Raw genomic sequence first — 13,796 nt, 5'->3', positions numbered from 1 at the left:
TTGTCTTCAGCACTTCAAGGTGAGCTTTTCTTTAATGATTTCTAGTGCTCTAATAAAAAGAAATGGGCGCTGGATTCTCCAAAGTTCATAAGGAGCTAATAGTACGTAATTCAAGGGATGACTATATTAGTCCTGAAAACTGATGAGAGAAATCCTGGCTAACTGAAATAACGAGTGGAATCAGAATATCATCCGACTTTCTACCAACGCTACCACCAGTCCCAGCCTCCTTGTATACAAGGAGCTTTGGAAAAAAAAATAGAAATTATGATCTTATGGAAGCTTTTTTACATGACTCCCAGAGTTTACAGTATACCCATCGATGGGCTGCAGTTCAGTTCTCTCTGCAGTGGCCACTGAAAGAAACCAGGTCACTACAGGGATTCCTGACATCGGGCAGTTTCAGGATGTGCCTTGTGTCTTCACCCTTGTTTTGTTTGTGGCTGTGAATGACAATTATTATTTTACTATGTTATTCTACTACGTTATATAATACTATAATATTATATACACTCCCACTTTTGTTATATGCACTCCCTGAGGGCAGGAGGGGAATATTTCCAGCCTGCATTTCTCCCTTTTATTTTATTCTGGTGGGAAGCTGCAGCTTTACACCTTCACTTCTGTAGCTGCCTTTATCAGGCCAGATTGAGAGGAGCAGGTATCATTAGGCTAATAATGAGCGTGTGAGCTTTTAGCAATTGCATTTTCTCCCTACTTTGCTCCCAGAAAGTGCCAGGTACCTATAGGGAAATAGATTATGAAAGTGAGTTACGTTTTCTCACTAGCCTAATGAGTACAGATACATACAGAGAAAGAGTTCCCTTGGTTAATTATTTAGTCAGCAATCACTCCAGTTGTCCCTGCCATGAAACCCAGAAACAGAAGGAGTATAATAGATATAGACTGGGGTCGCTGACCAGGAAAATACATCCCAGTGGGGTGGCGTGGGCCTCAGGACATGCTATGTGGAAGAAAAAGCATTTAAAGCATCAAAAGAAACAAATTTAATTAAAAAAAATGAATAAATTTTCAAGCAGAACTTCTAGTTCATACACTGCATGGCCAGCTGTCTGAATAAAGTTATGTTGTACAAATCCTCTCCCTTCCTTTAGACACAATTATAGAGCTGGAAGAATTTGATTGCTCTTGCTGTTGTTATCTATCTCTGCTCAATTCACAAAATTTGGGCTTGGGATATAAATCACTGCCCAGATTTAGAATGAGATCTCCTCTCCCTCTCCTCTCAAAAATGGCAATTAAATATTGTCTACTTCACTCGCCCAGCACTAAAAATTAATTTCAAACCTCCGTAGCATTGCTAACTGTGAGCTTCCCTCCCGGACCCCCTCCCGTTAGGGGTGTTAGTTCATATTCTTGAGGACAACAACTCTGCAGAGAGACAGCTCCTCCGTTTAGTTAAGAAAATGTAACTTACTGCCTTACCGTGCTGGGGCTGCCAGCACCTCTCTCACAGGGAAACAGGGGTAGGTACTGCAAAAGTATTCTCTCAGCTATAGCAAGACTGCTTGAGCAGCCCTTAAATCTCACTTTAAGGAATACAGGGAAATTTCAAGCGCTCCTTACGGAAAGGAGATTGCATTTTTTTTGCCTTGAATAATTAAAAATAACTAAGCTAAGAGCTTTGATATTTTTGAGCAGGTCTGGATAGAAGATGCCCTTTTCCATGCAGTCTCTATCCTCTCACCTCCCCAAAATACGATTTGAGTGTTTTTTTAACTCACTGTCAGGCCACAAAGGCAGCTGTTAGGCAGTAGCCAAGAAGTTGTCTCAGTCCTATAAAAGCCATAGGCCTCATATCTTGAGAGCCATCTACTGGCATCTTATCTGTTATCCACGTATTATGCATCCACAAAACCCTTCTCAGTTACAGAGCTGACACGCAGCAGATTTTACATCTTCCTGCTGCGATGTAACTAAGAATGATTGGAACCTTGTAAATCATCCCTGTGGGGTCTGGGAGCCCTTCCACCACCCGACACCTCCGCGTCCTGTCCACAGCCTCGCATCGAGAGCACGGCTTACGCAGGGTATGGGTTTGTAAAACGACTGTCTGGCATGAATAGGGCTGTGCTGTAACTGCTGTGCGTTTCTCCTGCGCAGCGATTAACAGGAATAGTAGCAACCTTGCTCCAAACCTGTAGCACGTTTTATGAGATAAAGAAAAAAGCGGGGGACCATTGGATAGCACGATGCGTGGTGTGCCTCTGAACCTCGTGGGAGAGGTGCTGGGAGTGGAGTGGGATTAGCAAAGGAACGGATCTTCAGCAGAGAGGGATGAGTAAATCCGTGGCTATCAGAAGCACAAAGATGCCAAAGGCACTTTAATTTCCATGTGCTGGGCAATCAGTACCCAGGATACTTTCTGTTTATGCACATCGCAGACCTATAAAAAATCACTCTGTGCTGGTATTTAGGGCCATACTCTGCCTTTTATCCCTCTTTCTTTAAATGGAAGCTATTAAACTTTCAATTTAAGGCAGCAAGGGTCTCTTTATTATTACAGAGCTTTACTTGATGTACTTTACAAGTCATTTTTTTAAAAAAGTTACTATTTATATGTATCATTTGGCATCAGTGTTCTAGGTAGCAAAGCATCTTCATTTGCATTTTTCACTGTTTTGAGTTGGTATGCTTTCAAATCATTTCTAAATAATAGTTACTTTTGCCTGACTGATCATAAAAAACGTTTCTATCACACACAAGCAATGACATTTTGAATAAAAAATTAATTACATGATAAGGAGAGAAATGTTTCCTGGTTTCAACAATGCTTCTCTGTGTTGCTGTTTTGTCTCAGTTTAAGGTAAAGTTAAATATAGGCATGATAGCTTCCCATATCAGGTTGGAGATTAGTGTGGCTTGATGAAATATTATACCTGGCTAAATATTGGTGCTATACATTAATGGGAAAACCATATTGGTTTTCCTTAGCACATCATCTAGCTGGTGGTGGTCTGCTGCTTACAGGGTTGGTGTTGACAAAGCATCCCTTGCAGGTCCTTGGACAGAAAATGCTAAATGGTCATTTTGTCAGAACTATAGCTCTTCCCGGCCTTTTTCTTCTTGGATATGGAATCTGGCTTTATAAAACCTAAACTATGGATTTTTAAGCACGTGTATATACACACAAAAATTTCCTAAGGATTTCTGATCCTGGTGAGAATCCTTCTTAGGCAAATCCTTCAAGAGTCTTTCCATGGCTAAGACGAGAGATTTTTCTCTTATACTTAATTCTCATAAATGCTGGATTCCCAAAACCAGTCAGGAATACATCCTCTGACCTGATGCAGGCCAGGTGAAGGCTGCCCGTCAGCTTTCCACAGCTTTTCACTGCACAGGAACGTGCTACCATGCTGGCTTGGTCACTTTGGCACGATACCATATTGTTGTAAATGAACTGAAGTCCACATTTATCCAACTCTTGCTGCTTGCCTGGGGCATACAAGTGTCCTTTTTCTCAAAAACCTCGTGTGTGACAGATAACATCCTTGGGAGCACGTCCACACCATGTGCTCACTTATCGAGGCGGGGACGCTCATGCTGGCAGTGCACACAACGGTCAGACACTGTGTGTTGGCACTTCTCCTACATAGGGACACTGATGCTAGATCTCCGTCCATATGTGAAAGGAAAGCACGGACAGGCTGTTATCTGTGAGAATGATTTAGCAATACATCGGGAGACGTGGAGCAGGGCTTACAGATACGGTCTGGCACAAGGCGCTGAATACGAAATGATTGTTTACTGCTTCATAATGCATGAAATAGGAGTATCAAATGATGCTAGCAGGTGCCTGGTTTAAGAAAGTATCTTCTCACACAGCACAAGAAGCTCATGGCCACAGGTCCGTCCTGGCTGCCATATGGTTGCGTGGTTCATGGGAAATTCATGGGAAGACAATCCATCAGGAGCTGTTAACCACACAAATACTATTTCTTGTCCTTGAGAAGTCCCAGCCTCCAGCTGCCTGTGAGATTATAGGGAAACCACCCCTGTGGCCTTGCTGTGATCTTCTACTCTTAGCAACGTGTTAGAGGACCCATATGAGGTGTTTCAGCACAGCATGTGGCATCTTCTGTGGGCCTTCAGCAATGACATCTATCTCACAGTAAACAGCACTTCTCCCTTGCTGTAGCTGATCTGCTAAACTGCTGAGTGGTCCTATCTGCCCGTCCTCTAGCATCTACTGAAAGGAAGCAGAAAGAGCTCACGCATCTTTCATGGCTGGGCTCTCTTGCCTCTACAGATAGACACAGTTCAGGTGTTTCTGCTGACAGTATTGCCAAGAGTGGATAAGACAGACTACCTGGGATTTGCTCAGTTAAACTACTAAATCCCCTTGGTGGTCTGCAGGAATTATGCCTGGGTAAGAAAAGGATACAATAGAGTTGATTGAGGTGAGCTGAACTAAACTTCTGCAAGATTCATCTTCAAAGAAGGTGAGAAATGTCATTTGAAGATGGTGTACATCTCCAGGTTGGTTTTCTTCTTCATTTAAACAGTTTGATTACCCACTAGGGGAATAGATAAATAAATAAAGTAACCTCTACACTTCCAGTGAGATAAGATAACTGGAAAGACCAATTGTCTGTCCTGACTCTCTGAAGAGCTGTCACGTCACTTAATCCATTGCTGCGCTGTCTGTCTGGGGAGAAGGAGGTGATGCCCGCTGCTGGTAACAAGATGCCTAGAGCTACGAAGGTGCTTGTAGGAACAAGCCTCTTCATAAATCAAAAAATAAGAGATTTAAGTTGGCTAACCCTGGTAGTCAACCAGAGTTATGAATTTCTTCTTCTCCCTTGAAGATGTTTTGTTGCTCTTCAGGAATAAACACTGCTGAATAACCATGACTTTATATAAATAATACACTCCCTCCTACAAGCTGCATGAAATGTTAAAACTCCAGAATGGACTATAAACGGATGCATAAATCTTTAGCATCCATGCATTTCAATCCATCTATTTAAAACTGAAGGTAAAAGGATCACAGCATTTATTCACATTTTCCATGCCCTTTGTGCAATTTTTTCTGACATCAATTTCATGTGTGGAGCAGCACGAAACAGTGTTCCAGTATATATTGCAATACTTTGTTCTGTTTCTTGGCATGTGCCAGAACATTCAGTTAAAAGCAAAGCATAACACAAGACAGCTTTTTTGGCATAACAGGTCACCAAAGCAGTGGAATGTTTCAGTCAAAAATCAAAGTGTGAGACGCATTGCTGAAAGGCAAACCATCTTTCAAGGAAAGCTGAGACCTTTCTTCATCTTTATACATGAGGATTCTTGCTCTGAAGCGGTTAATTACAATGAAAAATACAGCACACTTTTCTCAAAGCTGGCCTTGAATTGTTCTTGGATTACACACTAGTTCAAGTGAAGAGTAAGAGCCATGTTTCTCCCAACAGTAGGGAGAGAAAGAGTCTTGACAGTATGTAGATGAATGTAATCTACTTGTTGTTGATAGACCCGAAGGATCCCTCAGAGCTTTAAAAATCCATGTGATATCTAGGAATGGTACACTTTGCATTGAGATCTGTGATTTAGCTGGAAGCTGTATAAAATCTGTAAAATAACATGTCGGCAAAGACTACTGCCTGTGCGTTTGAGAGAGCCCACATGGACTTTTCCTGCACACATGAAAAATAGACGAACATAAAATCTGCTCGAGATTCACAGACTTCTGACAGAAACACATGTGTAGGCTAAGTCTGCCAACTTTTGGTCAAACCAAGTCTCAAAATACACGGGCCTTAAGAGGGTGTTGTTCTTCCATGAAGGGGAAGAGCTCCAGCTTCATACACAGCAAGTTCATCCAGGTTGTGTCTCCTTTACTGGTCTTCTGCTGGAGCAGGTGGCGTCCATCACGTACCTTTCCTTCAGGGTTGGTTGCTCTAACTGGGAACTGCACTCCCGAGCTATTTCTGGTGGGATTTTTGCGTATTAGAATCAAACCCGCTCATTTGATGAGAGGAACTGCCACTGAAAACAGGTGACCCCCTTTGCACCCTTCTTGTTGGCTAGGACCTTATTTGCTCAATTCTCTTTCTTGTAGACTTCATAGATTTTTTTCGCCATTTCTAGGAACTAACACTAGTGGTGGTATCTTGCAATACTTCCCTCACGCGATGTAGCTCTTATCCTTTCAAGAATTGTGCAAGGTCTTGTTGTTGCTGTTTCTTTTTGTTTTGCTTTGTGTTTTTTTTTCAAAATTCTGTACATATGTGTTTCATGAACATAAGGTAATATGGTATAGGTGGTGGAGAGGCTAACTCAGGTGTCCCTTAGTAGGATTTGTTCTTAGCAGCTGTGGAACTTAGGTCCCGTACTCTTGGTGCTGACCTGAGGAAAATGTTGTTGATGAACATTAGCTGTATTGTAAAAAGAAGACTTTTTTTTTTTTTTTATCAGCACTGTTGACCAAGGTCATTATCCTAGGGCCTTTAGAGACCTCAGACACAGGCCACGCAGTGTTTTAAAGACAAGGATTCATGAACTCAGCTTTATAGTCTTGGGTACACAGAGCAGAAAAAGAACAGGTCTCACGTACCCGTAGCTCGTATTGCCAAGGAGGTTTTGCTACACCCTTCTGTACCAGTTGGCTTCTCCCAAGTTCTGGGAAACTTGTGGGAGACTGCAGGCTTCCAAGAGCGGCACAGCCAAGATGTAGTGCAAGTGTGAATAACCGAGGTTGCATAATTCGTCAGCAGTACCTCGTCTGCCAGCCGAGCGCAGCAGCAGAAGGCATTACTCACAGGCGTGGCGACGTGGGACGGGCACCAGGTGCGGCCTGGTCGCAGGCCTCGGCCATTGACCGGTTGTGGTACGAGCCAGGGCAGACCCTGCCCTCGCCCACGGGTCCTGAGAGCACGTGAAACATCTCTATCTGCCTATTTTCTGGGAGCTGGTGTGCTCCAAACACGTGATATCCTTATTAGCTGCCCGTTTTATGTAGTAGAGGCAACTCAAAGCTGCACAGATAGTGGGCTTCATGCACAGGATGTAGTTTTCCCTCATTATATACTCGTTATCTTGCGCTGGAGCCAAACACATAACGAAAAGGAACTGTACCAATGGCTGTTGCTCTTTGGTGCCTGGCTGTGACACAGGGAGCTGGGGTATCGTGGACTCAGAGCATCTTTCAGAGGATGCTGGTTGCGAATTGTCCATCACGCGAGCATAAAGCTGCCTGCTTGGCAGCGAGCTCGCTGCGTGGCTTACGAGTAGTAGCTCTGTGTTTGGAAAACTGGCAGATATATTTTTTTCATAAAAATATTTTTATGGGTAAAGCTTTCGTATCAGCGGGGAAAACCTTTTTAAAGAAAATACCAGTGTTAGTCACAGCAGAACCCCTTAAACCGTGCCTTAAGCAGGCTGGTGGTTTCAGGTTCGTAGTTCAGGCGCGGTGTTGTGACAATTACAGGACCTCTGGTGGAGCTTCCCTCTTCCAAAGTCAGGAAACAAGCATAAAAATCGAGGGGCTCCTTTGTCTCAGCAGACAGTGCCTGCTGTCTGAGAGGCTGAAAATAAAACAGGGTAAATGTAAGTCAGAGCGGTGCGCAGGAGAGTCAGTCACGGCCGTGTTGTACGGCACTCTGGGGAGAGGACGGGCCGTAGCTGGGCTTCTGCTGCTGTATTTAATGACACTCTACGAATGCCAGATACTGGTGTGTTATCGTCTCGGTTGTGAGTTATAGCGACAGGAGAGACGGATCACAAAGGGCCTGGCTGCGAGGCTGGGCTGATGCTTTGCCTCCCTGCCCCGGCTGCTCAGGCGGCCTGCAAATAAGCGCCTGTAGGGTCGGGGGCTGGGGATGGACGGAGGGAGGAGGTGGAGGAAAGGGGAAAAGAACGAGAAGGGGAACCAGGGTAGCTGTGAATGGGAAGATGGGGCTGGTGGGGTGGGGGAATGGGGAGCGGGGAGAGGCGGCAGGAGCAGGCAGGGGGGTGCTGCTGGGGCTGTGGGGCTGTGGGGCTGCGGGCACCTCGGCGCCGTGCCCCGACGGACACCGAGCGGTGTCAGCGAGCAGGACAAGCAAGTTAAAAGCAGGAGGCGAGAGGGGAGGCAGGTAACGGGAACAACGGCACAGCGCACGCAGGAATAAACACCACAAACTCGGAAGGGCGCGGGGAGCCCGGGTGGGCGCGGGGAGCGGGGAGCGAGGTGCGGGGAGCTCCCCCCCCGGCCCCCTCCTCCTCCCCTCTGCCGCGGGGCTCGGGCGCCCCGCCCACCTCCCCCGGGCCGGCCAATGGGAGCGCGGCGGCGGCGGCACGTGACGCGGCGGGCCGGGCCGCGCTGCTTCCCCCGCGCAGAGGGATGCGGGCGGCAGAGCGGGGCAGGCGGCGGCGGCGGCGGCTGCGCGGCGGCGGCCCCGACGGCGGCCCCCAACGGCCCCAACGGCCGCGCCAACGGCCGCAACGGCCGCCCCGACGGCCCCTATGGCAGCCGCTGCCCGCCCCGCGCCGCCCCGCCGGGCTCCGCCGCTCGCCCCGGCGCCGGGAGCCGCTCGCTGAGCCGCTTGTCGCCGCTGTCGCCGCCGCTGTCGCCGTCGCCGAGCGGGGTGGAGGGGGCGGGATGCCCGGGGGCTCCGCGCTGCCGCCGCCGCCGCCAGAGAGTTGAGCGTGGGGGGGAGCCATGGTGCCCGGGGAGCCCCCCGCTGCTGGGCGGCAGTGCGGCGGCTGGGCGCTGTGCGACTGCTGCTGCTGGCTGCTGCTGCCCGCCCTGCTGCTGCTGCTGCTGCTCGCCCGCCCCGACAAGCTGGCGGCCTTCCCTACCTCCCTCAGCGACTGCCAGACGCCCACCGGCTGGAACTGCTCCGGTACGCGCCGGCACCCGGCCCCCGGGGAGCCCCCGGCCCTCCTCTGCCATCCCCTCCCAGCCCTTTCCCATCGCCGAGTTTGTGAGGTGGGATGCGCATCGCCCCCCTGGCTGGGAGCACGGAGCGCTGCGGCGCCAAGAAATGGGGGAGAAAGCCGAAAATTGGGGTTTAGTGGGATGGGAGAGTGAGCCGGCTGCTCTGCCCGAGCCCCTGCTGCTTCTACTGGCGTGGGAAGTCCACCAGCGAGAGCTGAAATTGATGCTCAGGGTGCGAGTCTCCGGGCAGATCTGTTGGGTTTTGCTCGGGGAAACCAAGGCAGGGAGCTGGGGTGGCTCAGCCCGCTGCTCCTCCCGTTAACTTGGGGAGAGCAGCCTGCCCGGCTCCGTTACGGGGGGCTTGGTTGCGCCACGGGCTGGAGGAATTCCAGCTCGGACCGCTGGCCAGCAGATCCCCCATTGAGTAGTGGGGTTAGGTGGATGATGTTCCTGACCCGGAGCAGTCAAATAGCATAATTACCGGGTGGCTTGCGAGGAAAAAGTGCGTGAGGCTGCGGGGAATAAGGGTTAATAGAAGGACCGAGGGAGAGATGAGAGGAAAAAGTGGCAAACTGAGGACAGGGAAGGACAAAAGAAAAGCTGGACTGTATCGTTTCATCAACAAGGTTATTGTGCTGCGTGCATTAAAACGCAATCATCCGGTATTGTTCCTCTTGCCAGACCAAAGCTGACATCTTTTTTTTTTTTCCTTTCACATTCGAGGTTACGATGACAGAGAAAACGATCTCTTTCTCTGCGACACCAATACCTGTAAATTTGATGGGGAGTGTTTAAGGATTGGAGACAGTGTGACTTGTGTCTGTCAGTTCAAGGTAAGAAGATTGATATTTCCTTCTCTAATTCATTGATGAGAATACGAAGCAAGGATCCCTCTTTATAACCCGTCACTTGGCGATTTATTTCCCTGCGTGCAGAGAAGTTAGAGGGAAAACCTGGCAGCACGTATAAAAGCTGGCAGGAGAACCAACTGGTGTCAAGAAGACATAAGTTTCTCGGGGAAAATGCAGATGCTACGGCTTTAAATGTCCCCTCGGGTCTGCAGTTTCAGGTTGTGCATTTCTGGTTTTGTTTCTCTGCCCTTTTAACAAGGATTTAGAGTCCTTTCTAAATTCATTTCTGATACAGATCGTGGCTTATTGTATTCAGAGTTCTGATCTAGTTAAAGAAATGGATCTGTAATGTGCTTATGCAATATTTTCAGGAAGGGCTGCATAGTGACAATGCTTCTGACTGTTTATCTGCCCAGCTGATCAGATTAAAGAGAAATCCCTCTGTTCCAAAATCAGGAACTTGCTTTAGGTTTTATACAGCCGTAGCGGGTTATTGCTGAGCAGTGGGGTTTTTCCCTCTCCTCCTGTGCCGTCTCTCTCCCTCTTGCAGCTACATCTAAACCTCAGGCATCCTCAAAGTCAGACGATTTCATTATGAAGGATTCCATTTAATATGTTCTAGCCAACTTGCAAAACAGCTGTGCTTTCCATAATGACCTGAATAAAAACCCAGCAAATTGAAGGAGCTGTAAGCATGTACCAGCACGTGTTGCATATACGTTTATGCCCCTGTGGTCTCTCGCATTTTAATGCAGATCTATGAAGTTGTGGAACTTGCAATGCTGACGTGAGTGTTTACAGTAGAGCAGGCCAAATAGTGCACGGTTCAAGATCGTGCACATCTGTAATGATTAATTTATTATCGAGCTTTGATCGGCTATTCGCTTTGAAGCGTGATAACTGGCGTTTTTATTTCTGGAGCCAAATTTCACTTTGGGGGAGAAATCCCAAGCGATGCATTCCTTCGTTTAAAACAAAGAAGGAACTTTTCTGCCAGCAGAACAAGACGGGCGTTTGCTGAAGTGCCTGCGTCTTCCTTGCGTGGGGGGAGAATTCGTACTGACCGGGTATTTCTGGTGTTCCATTTTTAGCTTGCGTGCCATCAAAAATCCCATGTTAGGATGCTGTTTTGAGCAGAGCAGCGAGGAGCGTTTGCCTTGGCTCAGCATGTGCCGTGATTTAAGGGTTGCTCTGCTTTCTCTTTCGAAGAAAAGGCTGTGATGCAATGCAGCGGCGGTGCCTTGCTCCGCTGCTGGGGCAGGCGTTGTGCCGGCGGCGCTGGGACCTTTGGGGGCCCCCAGAGGTGCTCGGGTCCCATCATCGGTGCCCCGTTTGGCATTAAGCAGTGGGCTCATAGCCTGCAGGGAGCGCAGCCAGGCGTTGGGGGCGGTGGGAGGTGTTTTCCCAAGGAAGGATACGACTCCCTGGTGGCTTGGGGCTGACTGCAGCCCCCCGTGGTGACACGGGGCTGGCTGCGACCTTGGAGGGCGAAGCACCCGCCCAGGGGGCTGCCTTGCCTTAACATCAGCTGACAGAGCCAGAGCCACACGCCGCCGGAGTAGAAAATGAGTTTCTAACGCGGTGTCTGAGGCTGGCTGGGTGAGGCAGAGCCAGCCAGGTAATTTATGGCACGAGAAACGGGGTCCTCCATCAGAATTCAGGTGTCCCGTTCCGGTGACAGCTCTCTGGGGTGATGGTGAGCAAATCAATAGCAGGCTCCTCATCACTATAATTACTTCTTATGTTTTCTCCTGAATTTGCCAGGGGCTTGCGCTGCAGCTTGAGAGAGTAGACAAGGACTGAAAGCTAATTTTGCCTCCGTGTCGCTTGAAGGGCCTGGGCTGGCCAGCCCCGGGGTCTTGAGGTCCTGGGGGAGGCAGAACTGGGGCTGCTGCAGCTTTGGTTTGTGTGGGGTTGTGTGTGTGTGTGTGCTTTTTTTCCCATCAACCAGGATTGTAGATGTACATCATGTATATCTGTGTGGGGGCAATAAATTAATAATTGTTGAGGGGGTGTAAACCCCATCAGGCTGCTCTGGAAGGTCTGAGCTGAGCGAGGTGCCAGCCACCACCCTTGCTCACCGCACATCAAGCTCAGCGGGGCCACCAGGAGGTGCAGAGCCCCAGCTGGGGACACCGCGCCCTCTACACTCAAGTCCTCCCAAAGCCATCGTCTGGCAGCTTGGGATCCCTTCCCTCTCAGACGTTGCAAGCGAATCCTAAAACATACCAGGGCGTTTCCATCAGTGTTGCATCTCTTGACCATGACTGCGAGCGTTCCCTGCTCTGTTCCCACGCGAGTTGAATCCCTCCCGTGCTTCTGCATTTCTGGAGTTGGAGCCTCACCTGGCTGGCTTGCAGCTTGACGTTATGTTTCTGGAATGTATCCTCGTGCTTCTTGCTTCCAAGCAAAGCTGGCGTTTTGGGAGTGGAGCTTGAGAGCAGGAGGAGGTCAAGCCCCTGGCAGTGTTACCTGGAGAAGGAGTTAACGCGAGTTCATCGTTCTCTCTAAAGAGCAAACCCTCATGGTTTCAGTGCACGGCACCGACCAAAGCTGGTTTGTCTCCGACTGGTTGTGAGTGCTCAAGGTTGCTCGTGCTGAGAAAGGCCACCTCCAGCTGCTAGTTGGCTGAGTTTGGATACATTTATGTCCAGGTGTATTTTAAAAACCCAAGCGCATGAGAGAGGACGGGACAGCGTGGCACCGTGCTGCTGGGTTTCTGGGAGTTTTGACGTGGATTTCAGTGAGCACTTGATCAGGCCTTACTTTAGGGATGGAGAATCGTACTCATGTCTGGGCCTTGGTCTGCTGAGTCCTAAACCAGTGCCAAAAATGTGTTGCTAGACTGAGGAGACCGTGACAGTCAAGGCTTAATATCCTCCAGTGCTAGGAAGAAGGCCATGAGTTACTTCGAACACCAAGACCTCCTCATCAGCAGTCTTCTTTTCTCTCCTGAGTGACTTCCACCATGGCTTCATCGTGGCTTTCTGAGCTCCCAAGCCCAAACCAAGGCAGGACCCACCTGGAGGCTCTTGCTTCTCACATTCTCACGTGGTTGTGGGCTGAACGGGCAGCAGGTGAAGAAATGCCTCTGGGACCAGCACAGCTTGAGAAAGAACAGGAGGCGTCACCAGTGCTCATCATGGAGTACCTCCACCTCTGCTGTCCAAAGCCAGGTTTGAGCGTGTCAGCGGCTGCAGGAGAGATGGGAAAACCTCTGTGAGGAGAATTAATCCTTTCGGGAGCCCTGGTGTCTCTCAAATAAGTCTTAACATCTATGAGCTTTGGAAGAAGTCCCAGCCCAGCTAACAGCAGCTCTGTCGCCAATTTGTGTGGCTCAAGATCTCGCTCTTGACGTTTTATATTGTTAACGTGGGGCTGCTTGGCCTTTCAGATTGGAAGCTGAGTCAGTGTAAAAGATCAGCTCTGGCTCTGGGCGAAACCAGCAGTTTCCACCGCGTTTCTTGGGAACGGGGTCCAGCATTGTTTCTGCACGTCAGCCTGGTGAGATGCTTTGGGCCGAGTTCTGCACAGATTGCTCTGACAAGAAGTCCCACGGGTGTCAAGCAGCGAGGATGTGTAAAACAAGCATGATTTGGATCTTCATGCTTTAAAAAATTTGCATGATTGTGTTAATTGTCCTGGTTAAGTACTCCAGATCACCCTCCAGCGTTTGTTGTAGAGCTTTTGGATGAAGGCGGCGGTTTCTGCTTTGGAGCATAGTCATGAAAATAATCTTTGCGTGGAGCAGCCCTTCGTCAGAAGGGGAAGGAGAGGATTTTCCCTGCTGTTGCTGCTGGTTTTCTGTCCGGCTCTGAAGGAAGAGGACACTGGAGGTGGGACGCAGCTCTGGAAGATTTAAGAAAATCCAGCGCGTGAGGAAAATGTCATTTGATTTGGCCCAATCAAAATGTCACTCTGACCAACGGTGAATAATTTCTTGGCAGCCGCTCCACGTGGAGGCCTGCAATTAATGCAATCTGTGCAATTGTTTGTGGGAATGGTTTCTGGAGTCGTTCACGTTGACGCCTGTTTGATGCTTACGTGCCCGGGATTTCGGTGTTGCG

General features: G+C 49.0%; 1 protein-coding gene across 2 annotated transcripts in view; it reads left to right on the top strand.

Annotated features, from left to right (window-relative positions):
• TMEFF2 (transmembrane protein with EGF like and two follistatin like domains 2) overlaps positions 1 to 13,796 on the top strand; it is a 136,714-nt gene that overhangs the window by 21,986 nt on the left and 100,932 nt on the right. The window contains exons 1-2 of one of the 2 annotated variants that reach the window (XM_068686550.1): positions 8,334 to 8,843; positions 9,602 to 9,711. In XM_068686550.1, coding sequence (XP_068542651.1) covers positions 8,660 to 8,843; positions 9,602 to 9,711 — 294 coding nt within the window. In that variant the 5' untranslated portion in view covers positions 8,334 to 8,659. Of the gene's footprint in view, positions 1 to 8,333; positions 8,844 to 9,601; positions 9,712 to 13,796 lie in introns of those variants that run through there. The other variant, XM_068686551.1, reaches the window with a different exon arrangement.

The sequence above is a fragment of the Anas acuta genome, chromosome 6 (genome assembly GCF_963932015.1).
Source record: "Anas acuta chromosome 6, bAnaAcu1.1, whole genome shotgun sequence".
Taxonomy (NCBI): domain Eukaryota; kingdom Metazoa; phylum Chordata; class Aves; order Anseriformes; family Anatidae; genus Anas; species Anas acuta.
The sequence above is the reverse complement of the archived record's forward strand: the minus strand, read 5'-3'. Positions and strand labels throughout refer to the sequence as shown.